Genomic DNA, 15,718 nt, shown 5'->3' on the forward strand with positions numbered 1-15,718 from the left:
TAAACAAAGAGTGAGCTAAGTGCCAAGATGATTATTTGTTAGCGAGCTTCGCCAGGTTCCCTTCTCCCTCTTCTGTCAGCAGTACAGAAGAAATCTGCACAATGGCAGGTAATAACAGCATAACCTCCATGTAGGAGTGCTTTTCACACGCCAGATTTGGAGTAAAGTGTGTTTGCACATAAGTCTCCTTGAATCCACAATTATAGATTCACCAACGAATTGGCATACAAAACAAGGCAAGCTTCAGTATCATCTCCACTTTATTGACAGGAAAACTGAGGCTCAGAGAAACTGAGACTCAGAAAACTGAGGTCAGAGTATACCACTGAGATCCAAGTCCAGAGTTATTTGGCTCAGAAAACCTATGAGCATTACAATACCTTCATCTCAGAGCCAGACAGAATCTGCCGAAAGCCAAACCCAATGAGCTAGGGGAAAATGTTGTGAAAAGCTATGGTGATTAGCACAGGTGGAATACACCAAACTACAATCCAGTCTGGGGATACTTAGCAGATATTTAAACTTCTGTGAGATTAGGAAGTAAACATCTTTCTAACAAGGCTGGGCTTGGCTTATCTATCTAGTTGGCTAGAATCATAATTCATCAAGGTATGCTTCACTTTACCCAATAGATATGTGCCTGCAAAACTGTGTAGAGATCAAAGTTTATAAAATTGCAAAGGAAAAAGGGATCCTTTGAATGCTAAATCTAATCTTAGGGCAAATACTTTCTTAAAGAGAACAATTTTTTTCTTTTTATAACCAGTCTGAAAGGGATTCCTTGGTAGCTCAGCTGGTAAAGAATCCACCTGCAATGCAGGAGACCTCAGTTCAATTCCTGGGTGGGGAAGATCCCCTGGAGAAGAGATAGGCTACCACTTGAATATTCTTGGGCTTCCCTGGTGGCTCAGCTGGTAAAGAATCCGCCTGTAATGCGGGAGATCAGGGTTTGATCCCTGGGTTGGGAAGATCCCCTGGAAAAAGGAATGGCTACTGATTCCAGTATTCTGGTGGGTCGCAGAGAGTCAGACACGACTAAGCGACTTTCACTTTCACTTTTCAACCAGTCTGAAAAATGGACAGGTTCCTCTGCCGGGTCATAATAATGCTCTAGGAGTGCTCAGAAGATAACAATTAGAAGTGACTGAACAGACCTCTTGCCAATGGTCTATAGCAATGTTTCTCAAGGTGTGCTCCACAGATCCTGGGAGGAAGAGGGGTTCCCTGAAAATTATTATCTCTATTATAAATTCTAAAACTTTTTCTACTGGGTCAGCATTTGCACTGATGATGCAAAAACAACAGTAGGTATTAATAAAACCGCTTATAGCTTGAGTGGCTACAAGGCACTGGCACCATACTGTACCAGTAGTCCTTATTTTCTTTAGTGCCATGACTGACGACAAAACAGACAACAAAACATTTCCACTTAAGAAGGTCCTGTATATGGTCACCCTACTTACTTAACTTCTATGCAGAGTACATCATGAGAAATGCTGGGCTGGAGGAAGCACAAGCTGAAATCAAGATTGCTGGGAGAAATATCAGTAACCTCAGATATGCAGATGACACCACCCTTATGGCAGAAAGTGAAGAACTAAAAAGCCTCTTGATGAAAGTGAAAGAAGAGAGTGAAAAAGTAGGCTTAAAGCTCAACATTCAGAAAACTAACATCATGGCATCCGGTCGCATCACTTCATGGCAAATAGATGGGGAAACAGTGGAAATGGTGGCTGACTTTATTTTTCTGGGCTCCAAAATCACTGCAGATGGTGACTGCAGCCATGAAATTAAAAGACACTTATTCCTTGGAAGGAAAGTTATGACCAACCTAGATAGCATATTCAAAAGCAGAGACATTACTTTGCCAACAAAGATCTGTCTAGTTAAGGCTATGGTTTTTCCAGTGGTCATGTATGGATGTGAGAGTTGGACTGTGAAGAAAGCTGAGCACCAAAGAATTGATGCTTTTGAACTGTGGTGTTGGAGAAGACTCTTGAGAGTCCCTTGGACTGCAAGGAGATCTAACCAGTCCGTTCTAAAGGAGATCAGTCCTGGGTGTTCTTTGGAAGGACTGATGCTAAAGCTGAAACTCCAATACTTTGGCCACCTGATGCAAATAGCTAACTCAATGGAAAAGACCCTGATGCTGGGAAAGATTGAGGGCAGGAGGAGAAGGGGACGACACAGGATGAGATGGTTGGATGGCATCACTGACTCGATGGACATGGGTTTGGGTGGACGCCGGGACTTGGTGATGGACAGGGAGGCCTGGCGTGCTGCGGGTCGTAAGGAGTCGGACACGACTGAGCGACTGAACTGAACTGAACTGATGAAACAGGAAAAATTAATTTTATTAAACCTGAACCCATGAGAACACTTTTTTTTTAATATTTTGTGTGAAAAAATGCAAGGTACACATCAAACACTTCTGCTATAAGCCAAAGTACAACAGTTGGTCTAGAAAACACTTGTGTGGTTATTTAATTTGCCAGCTGAACTAGCCAAATATTTTATCAAATGTCATCTTTACTTGAACGAACAACGAAAAGACAAACTACAGTTATTCAGACATGAGTCTGTGGCAGACATTTTCTTAAATACAAAAAAAGTAAGCCTGTCTCTTTTTGGAAACAACTGATGATGTTTGTTGCCAATGAAAAATCTTAAGCTTTCCAGTGGAAATAAGTAGGAAACTTGTTTAGTCTACACTTTGAGTTTAATAGTTTCCCAATACTTAAACTCCTTTTAAAAAAAAATGATAGGAATACTAAAGGAATGTAATTTTTTGACATTGTGTAATGATATGCCATTTAATACTACATAAATGGAATGTCATTTCCAATGTCAACATGAAGATTTGCATAAATCAGTGAAATAACATTTTCCAAATGACCAATGCTTAATATTATGAAATCATACATGGGTAAAATATGCAATCAAAGGGCAAGATAGACCAATGGGTTTTAATGTAACAGAGTACAAAAGTTCACTGATATGGTTTCAGATGCCACATTGTGGCTGACCTTCGAGAAATTACCACTTGCTAAGTTTTGGAATAGAATCAAAGAAGAATGTCTATAGTTATATAAAATGGCAATTAAAATATTCCCTGCCCCAAATATATGTCTGTGTGGGGCCCCATTTTCTTCAAATACATCAGCCAAAATAACACCACCACAGTTTGACTGATGAAGCAGAAATGAGTCTAGCTATTTCCTACTAATCCACGTATTAAAGAGATTTAAGAAAATGTAAAACAATACCACATTTTCTACTGATCTTTTTGGTGGGGAATATAGCTTCTTTTCATTAAAAGTATTATGTTCAGAAGTAATGCACTTATTATTACTTTTAAATGAACTGATACATGATAAATTTAAGATTTTCTCAACTTTCATTTCTGATATGGTCAATATCACAGACATAATACATACAAAGCTCTTTTGAGGTAAGAGCATAAAGGCATCCTAAGTAAAAAGAAGATCTGAGTTTTGATGTTCTATAGCAACATTAACATGGACCTTTCCACTGGGCAAACTGGTGAATGACATTTTATACTACCTCTGAAGTCCAAAGGCCAAAGATGTCTTTTAAGCGTAAAACAGATTATTCAATTAAAATTTTTTTCCATACTGTATTAGGAACAAACTTTTCAGAAGTGAGGGACAGTGGTGTAGTGGGAAAAATTATTGGTAGTAGACTCTACTGGTGTGCCAGTAGGTACTACTGCTAGTAGACTCTACCAATCTCTCTAGACTTTAGTCTTCCCATTTATAAAATGAGATATCAGGATAGCCTATTTTTGGAATCATAGAATTCTATGATTCTTATTGAAAGTGAAAGTGTTAGTTGCTCAGTAGTGTCCTACTCTTTCTGACCCAATGGACTGCAGCTTGCCAGGCTCCTCTGTCTATGGGATTTCTCAGGCAAGAATACTGGAGTGGGTTGCCATTTCCTACTCCAGGGGACCTTCCTGCTCAAGGGATAGAACTCAGGTCTCCTGCATTGCCGGCAGATTCTTTACCATCTGAGCCACTGAGGACGCCATGATTCTTACTGAGGATCCCCAAATGATGGCCCACAGGCTGCATCTGGCCTTCAGCATGATTAGCCATCACAGCATTTTGAGAAGCACCCCCGAGGAAAATAACTGCTTTGAGCTGAGTGAGAAGCTTCTCTTTCAGAAAAGAAATTGACTTTTAATCACAGCCCAATCCAGCCCATTAGACTTGCCCCTGCAAGTCTGTATTTGCAACTTCTGGAATGAAGGGCTTCTAAAATTCCTTCCATATCTCTAACTCCCTAATTCAGCTCCAGAGCCAGTGCCTGGGTCCCTTTCTCACTCTGCCACTTGATGACTTTGATTTGGGGTAAGATACTTCAACTTCTCTGAGCCTGTGTCCTCATTTGTAAAATGGGATAACACTCAAAAAATTTATGAAGCTTATCGAGCTGCTTGACAGCATTTACAGAGTTCTTGGCACGGAACAGTATCATTAACATCAAAGCACAGAGAGTATTCCCTAGTCTCCCCCGACTCCCATCCCCAGTAGCTGATGATTGCACTACCCTTGTAAATGCCTACCCTCATTAACTCCTATATTTCATAGTTCCACACCCATGACACACAAGACCCACCCCCTCAGACCTCTATTTGTTGTTGTTGGTTCCCCCCCACCCACCCACCCTAAACCCTTTCTCTGATGCCCCGGCCAGTACCGGGTCCCAACACAACCACAGGCAGCACAGTGACCAAATCACTGACCACTCCCCCCAGCCTCCTCTTCCCATCCCGGACCACTTAGGTTCCCTTTCCCTCCGACGACGACTCCCTTGGTCAGGCAGTGATGGTCCAGGGGTCTGTGGCCTAGGATTCTGCCCTGAGGGCCCTCAGGAGGAATGGGAGAGTAACTGCCCGACCTCCCGGAGGGGCCCACGGATACTCACCGTCCATCTCTAGAGGCGGCGGTTCCGGGAGCTCGAACCGGAAGCGGCCTCTACACTGTTTGAAGTTCCCCTGGTTACTGCGGGGTTCCGGACCAATAGCGGAGGAGCTCCACGGAATGAACCCGCCCCCAAAGGGAGTGACGTTACGATCTCGGTCTGTAACTCCTCCTCCGGTTCCCGGGTCCGCCCCGCCTCCCTGGCTGCCAGTCGTTGTGCGCAGGCGCCCTGGACCGGGGCCCTTGGCGGCGTGGTACGCAGGCGCCCCGGGTGCAGCTAACTGAAGTAGCAATGGACGCGCTGGAGTCGTTGTTGGACGAGGTGGCCCTGGAGGGGCTTGATGGCCTGTGCCTTCCCGCGCTTTGGAGCCGTCTGGAGACGCGAGTGCCGCCCTTCCCACTTCCTTTGGAGCCCTACACGCAGGAGTTTCTGTGGCGGGCCCTTGCCACGAACCCGGGCATCAGCTTCTACGAGGAGCCTCGGGAACGACCAGACCTCCAGCTCCAAGACCGGTCAGCGGCCTGGCCCTGCGGGCGGGAGAGGGCAGAGCTCGGGGTCTGATGGAGCTGGGAGGCTGCCAGGTTCTTACGAGAGGGGAGAGAAAGGAGTGGAGCGGAAGGAAGACCCGGAGCCTGATGGGGGGGGGGGGCGCAGAGTAAGGCTGATTGGGGGGTCTTCGGCCTGGCAGGGCCCAGGCGTCTGATGGAGTTGGGGGATCGCCTTGTGATGTTCCATTATGTTCGTGTGTGTTTGGGGTGATGGTGAGCAGAACTGGAAGGATATGCTTTGGGAGGGTATGCTTTGGGTTTTAAAGAGTATTTTCTTTGAAGTGGAGCTTAGGATTGAAGCAGTAAGGCTGTTCAGATCAAGACTAGAGACCAGTTGAAATCAACAAACCTTTATGGAGCATTCATTCAGTGCTGGATTAGAGAGCAAGTTTAGCAACACCAGCAACAACAATAATGATAGCTAACATTTATTTATTGCTGCTTATGCCTTGGTGCTCTGGGCTTCCCAGGCGGTGCAGTGGTGAAGAAATCCCCCTGCCAAGCAGGCAACGCAGGTTTGATCCCTGGGTCAGGAAGATCCCCTGGAGTAGGAAATGGCAACCCGCTCCAGTCTTCTTGCCTGGAAAATTCCATGGACAGAGGAGCTTGGCGGCCTACAGTCCATGGGGTCACAAAAGAGTCAGACACGACTGAGCGACTGAGCACAAACACATAACTTGGTACTAGGCAATATCTTGTTCCTGTTGTTTCAGGAGATTGAACCCATTTTATTCTCGCATTGACCCTATGAGGAAGGTGCTCTTTTCTTCCCCATTTTTTTTTGTTTGTTTGTTTTTGTTTTTAATTTTTTTGGCTCCAGTGTGTGGCTTGCGGGATCTTAGTTCCCCATCCAGCACTGAGTCCTAACCACTGGACTGCTAGGGAATTCCCAGCTATCTTCCCCATTTTGCAGCGGAGGAAACAGTGATGGAGAGAAATTAAGTCACCCATCCAAAGTTACGGACGTTGTAGGTGACTGGGTGTTGATTCGCTTCCCAAAGCTGTGATTTTTTTTTTTTTTTTGTTTTGAGGGTCAGGTTTCCAGAGGGAATACTGTGTAAAACAAGACTTAAAGGTTGGATTTAGGTAGCCAGTTGGCAGAATTTTTCTAAAGGAAGAGAAATAAGTTTGGTTGAAGTGTAGAACTGGAAGTAGTGAATGAAGAATAATAGTTGACATTTATGTATATGGTTATTGTAAGCAGGGACTGTTCTAAGATTCTTGAATATACTAAGTACTATTTATACAAAGCAGGATATTCTTATCCCTATCTCCTTCAAGAGAAAGAAAACTGAGACAGAGAGAGAGTCGTCTACTAGCAGGGGCAGAACCTAGAAACTGAATCCAGGAAGTCTTGGTTCAGAATCCAGCCTGCCCTTACCAATTGGACTGCACTAATCCATTTAAAGCCTACACCACCAAAGGGAGGGTCAGACTAGAGGCAAAGAGTGAAGCTGAGAGATCTGTAGTAATCCACTCACGAACCAACAGTCAGGGTTTGGCTTTCCATGCTGGGTGTGAGAATGAAGAGAAAAAGCTGATGGAATCAGACATGAGGCAGAAGAATCTGCAGGATTTGATGACTGGTTGGGTGTGGGGTATAAAGAAAAGTAGGTCTGGAGGATGATGCCATCCAGTTCCTGACTTTTGGGCATCTGAGTGTGTTGCTTGTTGTCCAGTTGCTCAGTCATGTCTGACTCCTTGTGACCCCACAGACTGCAGTACACCAGGCTTCCCTGTTCTTCACTATCTCCCGCAGTTTGCTCTAACTCACTTCCATTGAGTCAGTGATGCCATCCAACCATCTCATCCTCTGTCATCCCCTTCTTCTTCCTTCAGTCTTTCCCAGCATCAGGGTCTTTTCCATTGAGTCAGCTCTCTGCATCACGTGGCCAAAGGATTGGAGTTTCAGCTTCAACATCAGTCCTTCCAATGAATATTCAGGACTGATTTCCTTTAGGATTGACTGGTTTGATCTCCTTCCTGTCCAAGGGTCTCTCAAGAGTCTTCTCCAGCACCACAGTGTATGACAGGCCAATAATCAGAAGACAGGATATTGAGGCTAGAAATAGCGACTTTATTCAGAAAACTGAGCATCCATGAAGACGGCAGGCTAGCACCCTTGAGTACCAGATTCTTGAATGCCAGTTTCTGTTAAGGGTGGAAGAGGTGAGGCAAAAAGTTAAAAGGCCATTGTTGTTGTTGCTGTCCACTAAGTTATATCCAACTCTTTTGTGATTCCATGGACTGTAGCCCGCCAGGCCCCTCAGTCCATGGGATTTCCCAGGCAAGAGTGGGTTAGGGCATCTTTCCCAGGGCATCTTTCCAACCCAGAGATTGAACCTGTGTTTCCTGCTTGGCTGTCGGATTCTTTACCTCCAGGCCACCTGGGAAGCCCCTGAAAGGCCATTAGTCTTGCAGAATATCTCTTGGTTGGGCCAGCATGAGAAGTAGTTGTTTAGTTGCTAAGTCGTGTTCGACTCTGACCCCATGGACTGTAACCTGCCAGGCCCCTCTCTCCCTGGGATTTTCCAGGCAAGAATACTGGAATCTTGCAGACTATCTCTTGGCTGGGCCAGCAGAGGAAAAAGGATGTGCTAATTTCTTATTTTCTGCAGCTATTGACAGGTGGGCAGGGTCAGAATGCATCCCTGTGAGATGAACAAAGGCAAGTCAGTTTACCATTATAGCAGATGGGGGGGTGGGGGGTGGGTTGGGGCAGGTTCCCCTGAGGCAAGCCATTTTGATTGCTTACAGCTATTGACAGCATCCTTTTAGTGATTATATTAACAAAAGCAACGAATGGCAAAGGTTAAATAAAAGAAACAGATCCAGGTTTTGCTCTTCTCTGTTAAAATTGATGACTGCTACCCTTTGCTGTGATGGGGACCACAGAAGTGCAGCAGGGAGGCTGAACCTGGGGGAAAGTGGGGAATATGCTGAACAAATCTTGAAACACCCTGGAGATTCTGGTTGGTCAACATCTAGCTTTGTGGGAGGGTCAGCAGGTCAGAGAGTGGGACTGAGCTGGGCACATGGAGTCACCCCTGTGACTGGTAATGGAAGCTCTTGGCCAGGACCCTCCCTGGGAGAGAGTGTAGTGTGGTTGGAAGCCTTAAGACATGGCCCCTGGGGTGGATGAAGGCCCAGGAGCCTTCAAAAGAAGCCTGGGACGTTATAACTGGAGAGCCAGAGGACAGCAGGCCAGAATGGCCTGAATTGACAAGGTGTGATTTGAGAATGGAGGGTTAAGTAGTGCAGAGGTTACAGACAGGGCAAGAAGGAAAGGCACTGACAAATGCAGATGGGATTTGACAGGCGCAGGATGTGAGCAGGATTCCGAAGGAACACTTGACAAACGTAGCTGACTGGATAAAAGAAGCACAACTCAGGATGTCTCCATGGTGTTGATAAAAGGCCACTGGGAGAAAAAGTGGCCGTCATAACTTTGGTTTTGATCTCATCAAACATGACAGTTGAAAACAGGATTAGTGTTTGGGGGCAAGAAACAGGGCTAAGGATTTGATGGTGAGAATTGTTAACATGCCAAGTGATAATTGAAAACCATAAAAATGGGTGAAAGTGAAAGAGGGGTAGTTAAAGAGATGGAAAGGTGACATCTCTGAGTAGGGAAGCCTTGAGTCATTAAGTCCAAACTTGATGGTTTGGAAACCAGGCACAGGATTTGCAGGGAAAACGAAAAGCAAGGAAGGTGGTGGGGCCAGGAAGGTGGTTCCAATTTCACCATTCATCCTTGCGGGTGAACGTGGAGGCTCCTGGGAAGATCTGTGTTGTCTGGGATGGAGACTCAGAGACAGTGCTTGTCAAGACGTCCTGCGTTAGGAAGGCAGGGAGACCAGGGACTCTTACTCCCTCTCCCCGACCTCGGCCAGAGGTTGTCAGAAGAACACACCCAGCATGTGTTACTTCTGAGGCTGAGCTGCAGTTCGACGTTTGTGCACTCCCCCCCCCCACCTCCCCGCCTTAGGTATGAAGAAATTGATTTGGAAACGGGCATCGTGGAGTCCAGGAGGGACCCGGTCCCTCTGGAGGATGTCTACCCCATTCACATGATCTTGGAGAATAAAGATGGCATCCAGGGCTCATGCCGGTACTTCAAGGAGAGGAAGAACATTACCAACGACATCAGAACCAAGATGTTACAGCCCCGCTGCACGATGGTGGAAGCCTTTGGCAGGTAACTCGATTGCACTGTGGGAGACCGGTGGGCATCGTCCTGCTTTGAGCTGGGGTGTGTGGTCAGTGCGCCAGGACGGGGTGCAGCCCGGTGTTCTCAGAGCGCATCCACCCTGCCCTAACTAAGCCGGCCCTCTGCCTCATCACTCCGCTTCCTTTGGGGCTGATCTTGCTCGGGCTGGGGTGGGGATGGGGAAGGCTGCCTTTCTTTTCCCTTTGTGTCCAGGTTCCGTCCTTTGTTGCTTAGTGAGCAGTCCTTTTGTGAGTCTTCAGTCAGGGTCCCGATTTCCCAAGCCCCTCGCCCCATCCCCACCTCCCTTCCTCCTTGACAAACAGGGAGAAGCTTCCAGCGTGAACTCACCTTGCTGCCACCTTCTTCCTCAGCTTGCAGGCTTGGCCCCCGTTTCCCTCCTCCCTCACCTCAGAGGAGACGGAAACCAGGCCCTGTCTCCGCCAGTGATTCTCTTCCTCTCTTTCTCCCCAGAACCTTGTGCTCTTTCCCGCCTCTGTTAGCTGGCTCATCTTTCTCCTTTATTTTCAGCTTTTCCCTATCCACACTGCTTTCTCCCCAGCCTGACACTGTGATTCGTTCGTCTTAAAACAAGACCCTCTCCCCACCTCAGATCCCCTGTGACTGACTGTTGCTGGAGCCAAGCTTCTAAGAAACAGCCACACTCGCTCTCTGTCCCCCTGGATCCCCCCTCCCCTCCTGGAGCTTTGCAGCGCCTGCTTCCTGCCCCTGCCCCATCGGGCTTCCTGCCTCCTCAGGAACCCCCCTCTTTGAGAGCTCTCCCTGGTGACAGCCCACAAGCTCTCTTCACACTCGTAGGCCCGAACTGGGGGCTCCTTGTACATGTCATTTCATAACCCCAGTCTCAGTTATCGCATCCCCTTATAAGTGATTTCTTTTCTTGTCTTTCTCTTCATTAGACTGTGAGCTCCACAAAGGCAGATGCCATTTTTTATTTATCTTGGCATTGCTGGTTCTTTGCATGGCATTTAATCAGTGTTGGATAATTTGATGACCACAGTCAGCAAATCAGGCCTCGGGCACGAGTCCTAGAGTCAGCTACTGGGAAAGGTTGGAGTTCCCACAGGACGGGGGTAAACCACCCTGAATACATTTTTAAAGCAGCGAGTCAGTGTCCCTGTTTTCAAACTTTTCTCAGCTGAGCTCTTCCATTTTAACTTAATGAACCTGTTTCGAGGACACAGGTCATAAGTTTGTGACGTGCAGACCCAGAAAGGAGACTGTCTTGTCCATCATGCGTATTTGCTGCCTAACACTCTTTAGAGATGGACCATACAGAAGACTAACTGGGTCACAAGCAATGCGAAGGAAGTTGCAGTTAAATGAAAACATTGGCAATCTCAGCTTTTTACTTTTTGCCTGCTCGGTAGGAGCAGTGGAATCATCTGTTTTTTGGCGGTGGGAGGGAAGCAGGAGGAAGAACTGTCAGGCTGAGTGATGTGAGTGAAGACAGGCCTTAGGATCAGGCATCTGTAAACCACAGGCTGGGAGGAATAAATGCTGCCTGTAGATGGGAGGGCTTGGGAGCCCGTGGGCGCTCATACAGACCTTTAGTGACTTACTCCCCTGGGAGAGGGAGCTCCTCCAGCTGGTGTGTCTCTATGCCAAGGAGTAAGTAAGGATGGCTTCTCTGCCATCACACCCTCGTGGGATCTCTGCGGCAGGGCTGGGACCCGAGACAGTCTGCCCAAGACGGCCATTTATTAATAAGTCAGCAGGCAAGGCCCCAGGGCGGAGTCTCTTTGTCTTCAGCGTTGGGGACTATTGAGCTTCAGCAGAGAAGTCTATATCCCAAGCCAGGGCTTCTCGAAGCGCCTTGCTGGGATGGGGGCTTGACCTCTTTTGCAGGCATTATTTTTCACACACCCAGACCGTAGGAGGAGCTAATGGTTTGTCCCAGGGTCTGCTCTCAAGAACTGCAGGTTCACCCATCACACGGGGCACTGTTCTTGACTCTGAAGTTTTGTTTTCTCAGTCCAGTTCAGGAGGCGAGTTCGTTCACTTAATAGATGGTTACAGAGGCCCTTCTGTAACCATTGAAGACACTGAGGATGTCCTGGGGACCCAGATGACAACCTGCCCCCCTCCCACTTAGGGCGCTTATAGCAGGAACGTGTGCCCCCCAAAATGTGGCCATTTCTAAGAGTGCCAGGTGTGTGATGAGTCCAGAAATGGTCAGAGGCAGGGATGGCCTTTTGGTTAGCATTTTTATGGAGAATTGAGGTGTTGGTATCTGAGCAGTGATCTAAAGGATGAGAATTAGTAGCCTAAGGATGAGGTGGGCAGAGGACCAATGGGGCCATTGTGGGTGCAGAGCCAGGCAGTGGGGGTGTGTAGAAGGTTCCAGGCTCTGGTGGGGAGTAGTCTGGGTTTGGGTCCCAGGCCCTGGCAGGACTGGGAGGGGTCCGGGCAAGGAAGTGGTGAGACTGGCTCTGTTCCCCCTGAACCCTCTTGTGATTCTAAGGATGGAAACTTCCTTAACTGGGGATTGTGAACCTCTGAGGAGAAGCAGGAAACCATGGTTCACTAAGGTTCTGCTTTTAAACCTTTCGATTTTCTTAAAGAAATTAAAGTGATTTTTTTTCCCTCTGTGGCTTCTGGTTTGCAGGTGGGGGAAGAAACTGATCATTGTTGCCTCCCAGGACATGCGGTACCGGGCCTTGATCGGCTTTGAGGGCGACCCCGACTTGAAGCTCCCGGACTTCTCCTACTGCATCTTGGAGCGGTTAGGCCGGTCCCGGTGGCAGGGGGAGCTCCAGCGAGACCTCCACAGCACTGCTTTCAAGTAAGAGGATGCTTTGCTATTCTGCTGTAAATGTCGGGGCTCCCTGACCATCAGGCCCTGTCACCTGGGCAGTCCCAGCATCTGTGGTGGTTGAAGGCATGGTACTTTCTCATTGAAGAGACCCTGGAAAAAAACGAAAAGGGGGGACTTCCATGGTGGTCCAGTGATTAAGACCCTGCCCTTCCACTGTAAGGGCCACCGGTTCAGTCCCTGGTCAGGGGACTCAGATTCAGCATGCTGCATGGCACGGCCAAAAATAGGAAAAAAAAAAAAACAGACCCTACGGTGACCATAGAATTTATTGTTCAAACTAGATATTTTGAGAGTGAAAGGTGGAGCTGACCAGAAGGAATGCAAGGCAGTGGGCATAAATTGAGCCCATCTGGCAAACCAGAATGCGCCTTAGGTTGGGTTGCTGTCCATGGCCATTGTCACATAGCAGCAGCTCTCCTAGGTTGATTGGATGGGGGGAGAGGGTGGGGATGTGTCTCTGGTATTCACGTCTTCTGCATTGTGGGGTGAAAGTAACCAGCAAAGCAAAATGACTGCTCTCTTCCTCTCCTCCAGGGTTGATGCTGGGAAGCTTCACTATCACAGGAAAATTTTGAACAAAAATGGGCTGATTACGATGCAGTCCCATGTGATCCGATTGCCCACCGGGGCCCAGCAGCACTCAATCCTCCTCCTCCTGAACCGGTTTCACATGGACAGGTACAGTGTAGACTCCGGAGCGCTTCCTTACCTCTGTATTTCAGCCTGGTGTCCTGTGCCTTTAAAATTCCTAGAGGCGGGACTTCCCCGGTGGTCCTGTGGTAAAGAATCTGGCTTCCCCTGCAGGGGGTGCGGGTTCAATGCCTGGTCTGGAAGTTCTGTGCCTTGAAGTGCAGCCAACAAAGAAAAGAAAAAAAAAGAACCAAAATCCTAGAGGCGAAATCAAATATGGCTAGCTTTTAGGAAAAAGATATTTTCCATCTGTTTCTGATTATGCAAATAAGCCATGCTTATTTAGAAAATCTGGAAATTATATAGAAAAGAAGGGGGAAGAAATACCTCTCGCCCCACAGCCCAGCAGTAGGGACTGTTAACGTTTCGGTGAAATTTAGGGGGAGGGTAGAACGAAAAGCCGATAAGTCAAATTTGATTTGTTATGGCGACAGAATTCTGTGGGTAGAAGAGAGAACAAGGGGCTGAAGTCAAGATCTGTATTTAATTCTTTGCTCCTGACTTGGGCACAGTCACTTGACCTCACTGAACCGCTGTTTCCCTCTTCTGTAGAGAGGCCCTGGCACAGCTTGGTGCTCATTCCTAAGCAGTGAATATCTGTGCCTTCGTGTATTCTTTCATTCATGGAAAGGCAGGACAAATGAACAAGTCTCCCGAGCCCATACATTTGCCCTTGCTGCTGCTAGACCTGTGTGGGTAGTTAAAGCCAAGTTCGCCTTCCACAGTGGCATGACAATATCTTTCTCTCCGCCCCTCTCCTAGCACAACCCCCTCCCCACAAACCCCTCACTCTGTCCCTGTTCCCCGCAGCTGAGGAGCCCTGGGCTCCTTTAATAGCTTCCTGTGGTGGCCATTAGCTTGTGAGCATTTATTATGACCTGTACTTCACATTAAAAATGCAAAGGAAGGGAAGGGCCTTCACACCAGTAAAGTGAGAGCAGAATCAGAGGTGTGTCCTGATTAATACACAGAGCACTGTATTTCAATGAAGGAGACCTAGGTTCACATTTTGTGCCTGAATTTTAAAAAAGCTGAACTTCTTTGTGAAATCATCCCTATCCTCTCTTACCATCTGATTTATAAGGAAATGTGTAAATAGATGCCTCCTAAAACTTTACGGTATTGTTGACTCAAAAAATACAACCTCAAAGTTGAGGATTATATTTTATTCTGTGGGAATTTTTAGGACTTTAAGCCTCAAAGGCAGCATCTCAAGCAACCCTGAGAGAACTGCTCTGAGGAGACGAGGTAGGGAGAACCAGGTTATATAGAAGTTTTGCAACAAAGGGCGTGAAGAATGGAATTATTTCCTGCCGTATCAGTAAGCAAGGATGTCACAGACATCAGGAGTTACACCCATCCTGCTTGAGCCGGTGAGCCCTGAGGAAACTCAGGATGTGAGAACGTAGGATTCAGGCCCAGATAGCTGAGGAGCTCATCAAAAGAATGATTTCAGTAAGCCCTGGCTCTTGCGTCTTCCCACACGAAGAAGAGCACTTAATTCCTTAACTTGGCATATCTGGTTTTCCCTGGTTGAGAACTAAGACCTCAAATGCCAGCATGCCCCTCCCCCCTGAAAAGGACCAACCCACAGACAAATTAAAAAGACATGATTCAATCAACAAACTTAAACTTTAATACCAAATAGCAGCTTAATATTGAATATTTCCCAGTTCCCGTGAACCTGAAAGTCATTTTGGCCAGTTTCTTTTCTTTAATTTGTAAGCTCTTACTTTTAAATTGAATAGAGCGCTTTATTAATTCAGCTTTTTTTAATTGAAGTATAGTTGATTGACGGTGCTGTGCCAGTCTCTACTGTATAGCCAAGTTACTCAGTTACGCACATGTAGACATTGTTTTTTATAGTCTTTTCCATTATGGTTTATCACAGGGTACTGAGTGTAGTTCCCCGTGCTGTGCGTTAGGAGCTTGCTGTTTATCCACCCTGTATGTAACAGTTTACATCTGCTCATCCCCATCTCTCAGTCCCTTTTCTCTTCCCGTGCCCTCCCCCTCGGTAACCACAAGTCTGTGCTCTATGTCTGTGAGCGTGTTTCTGTTTTATAGATAGGTTTGTTTGTGCCATATTTTAGAGTCCACGTGTAAGTGACATCATATGGTGTGTAAATTCAGTGTTGATAATACTTTGCCCAGGTAGAGATATCTCATGTATAACACGTGCACAGACATACAGTGTAAACAGGCAAAACTGGAGATCTCACGGCTTCACTTAAAAAAAAAGGCTCCTCATGAGTCAGGTATCGCAGCGTAAACTTGTGTGTGCGCGCACAGCCGCTCAGTCAGATCTGACTCTGTGATCCCATGGACTGTAGCCTGCCAGGTTCCTCTGTCGGTGGAATTTTCCAGGCAAGAATACTAGAGCGGGTTGCCTGTTCCTACTCTAGGGGATCTTCCCGACCCAGGAGACAATGTAAACTTACTAGTTTACGAAGAACAGTTGGAATACATTGAAGTTGCTTGCTCAGA

At 47.0% G+C, this 15,718-nt stretch overlaps 2 protein-coding genes across 2 annotated transcripts in view; one reads left to right on the forward strand and one right to left on the reverse strand.

Moving 5' to 3' along the window:
* Positions 1-5,008, reverse strand: part of KATNIP (katanin interacting protein) — a 229,622-nt gene extending 224,614 nt beyond the window's left edge. The window contains exon 1 of the mRNA XM_070362218.1: positions 4,951-5,008. Within this exon, the coding sequence (XP_070218319.1) occupies positions 4,951-4,957 (7 nt within the window). The 5' untranslated portion in view covers positions 4,958-5,008. The remainder of the gene's footprint in view (positions 1-4,950) is intronic.
* Positions 5,009-5,179: 171 nt separating this feature from the next.
* GTF3C1 (general transcription factor IIIC subunit 1) overlaps positions 5,180-15,718 on the forward strand; it is a 79,692-nt gene continuing 69,153 nt past the window's right edge. The window contains exons 1-4 of the mRNA XM_070362912.1: positions 5,180-5,459; positions 9,484-9,693; positions 12,332-12,508; positions 13,076-13,219. Coding sequence (XP_070219013.1) covers positions 5,239-5,459; positions 9,484-9,693; positions 12,332-12,508; positions 13,076-13,219 — 752 coding nt within the window. The 5' untranslated portion in view covers positions 5,180-5,238. The remainder of the gene's footprint in view (positions 5,460-9,483; positions 9,694-12,331; positions 12,509-13,075; positions 13,220-15,718) is intronic.

This window comes from Bos mutus, chromosome 25 (assembly GCF_027580195.1).
Source record: "Bos mutus isolate GX-2022 chromosome 25, NWIPB_WYAK_1.1, whole genome shotgun sequence".
NCBI classification, from domain to species: domain Eukaryota; kingdom Metazoa; phylum Chordata; class Mammalia; order Artiodactyla; family Bovidae; genus Bos; species Bos mutus.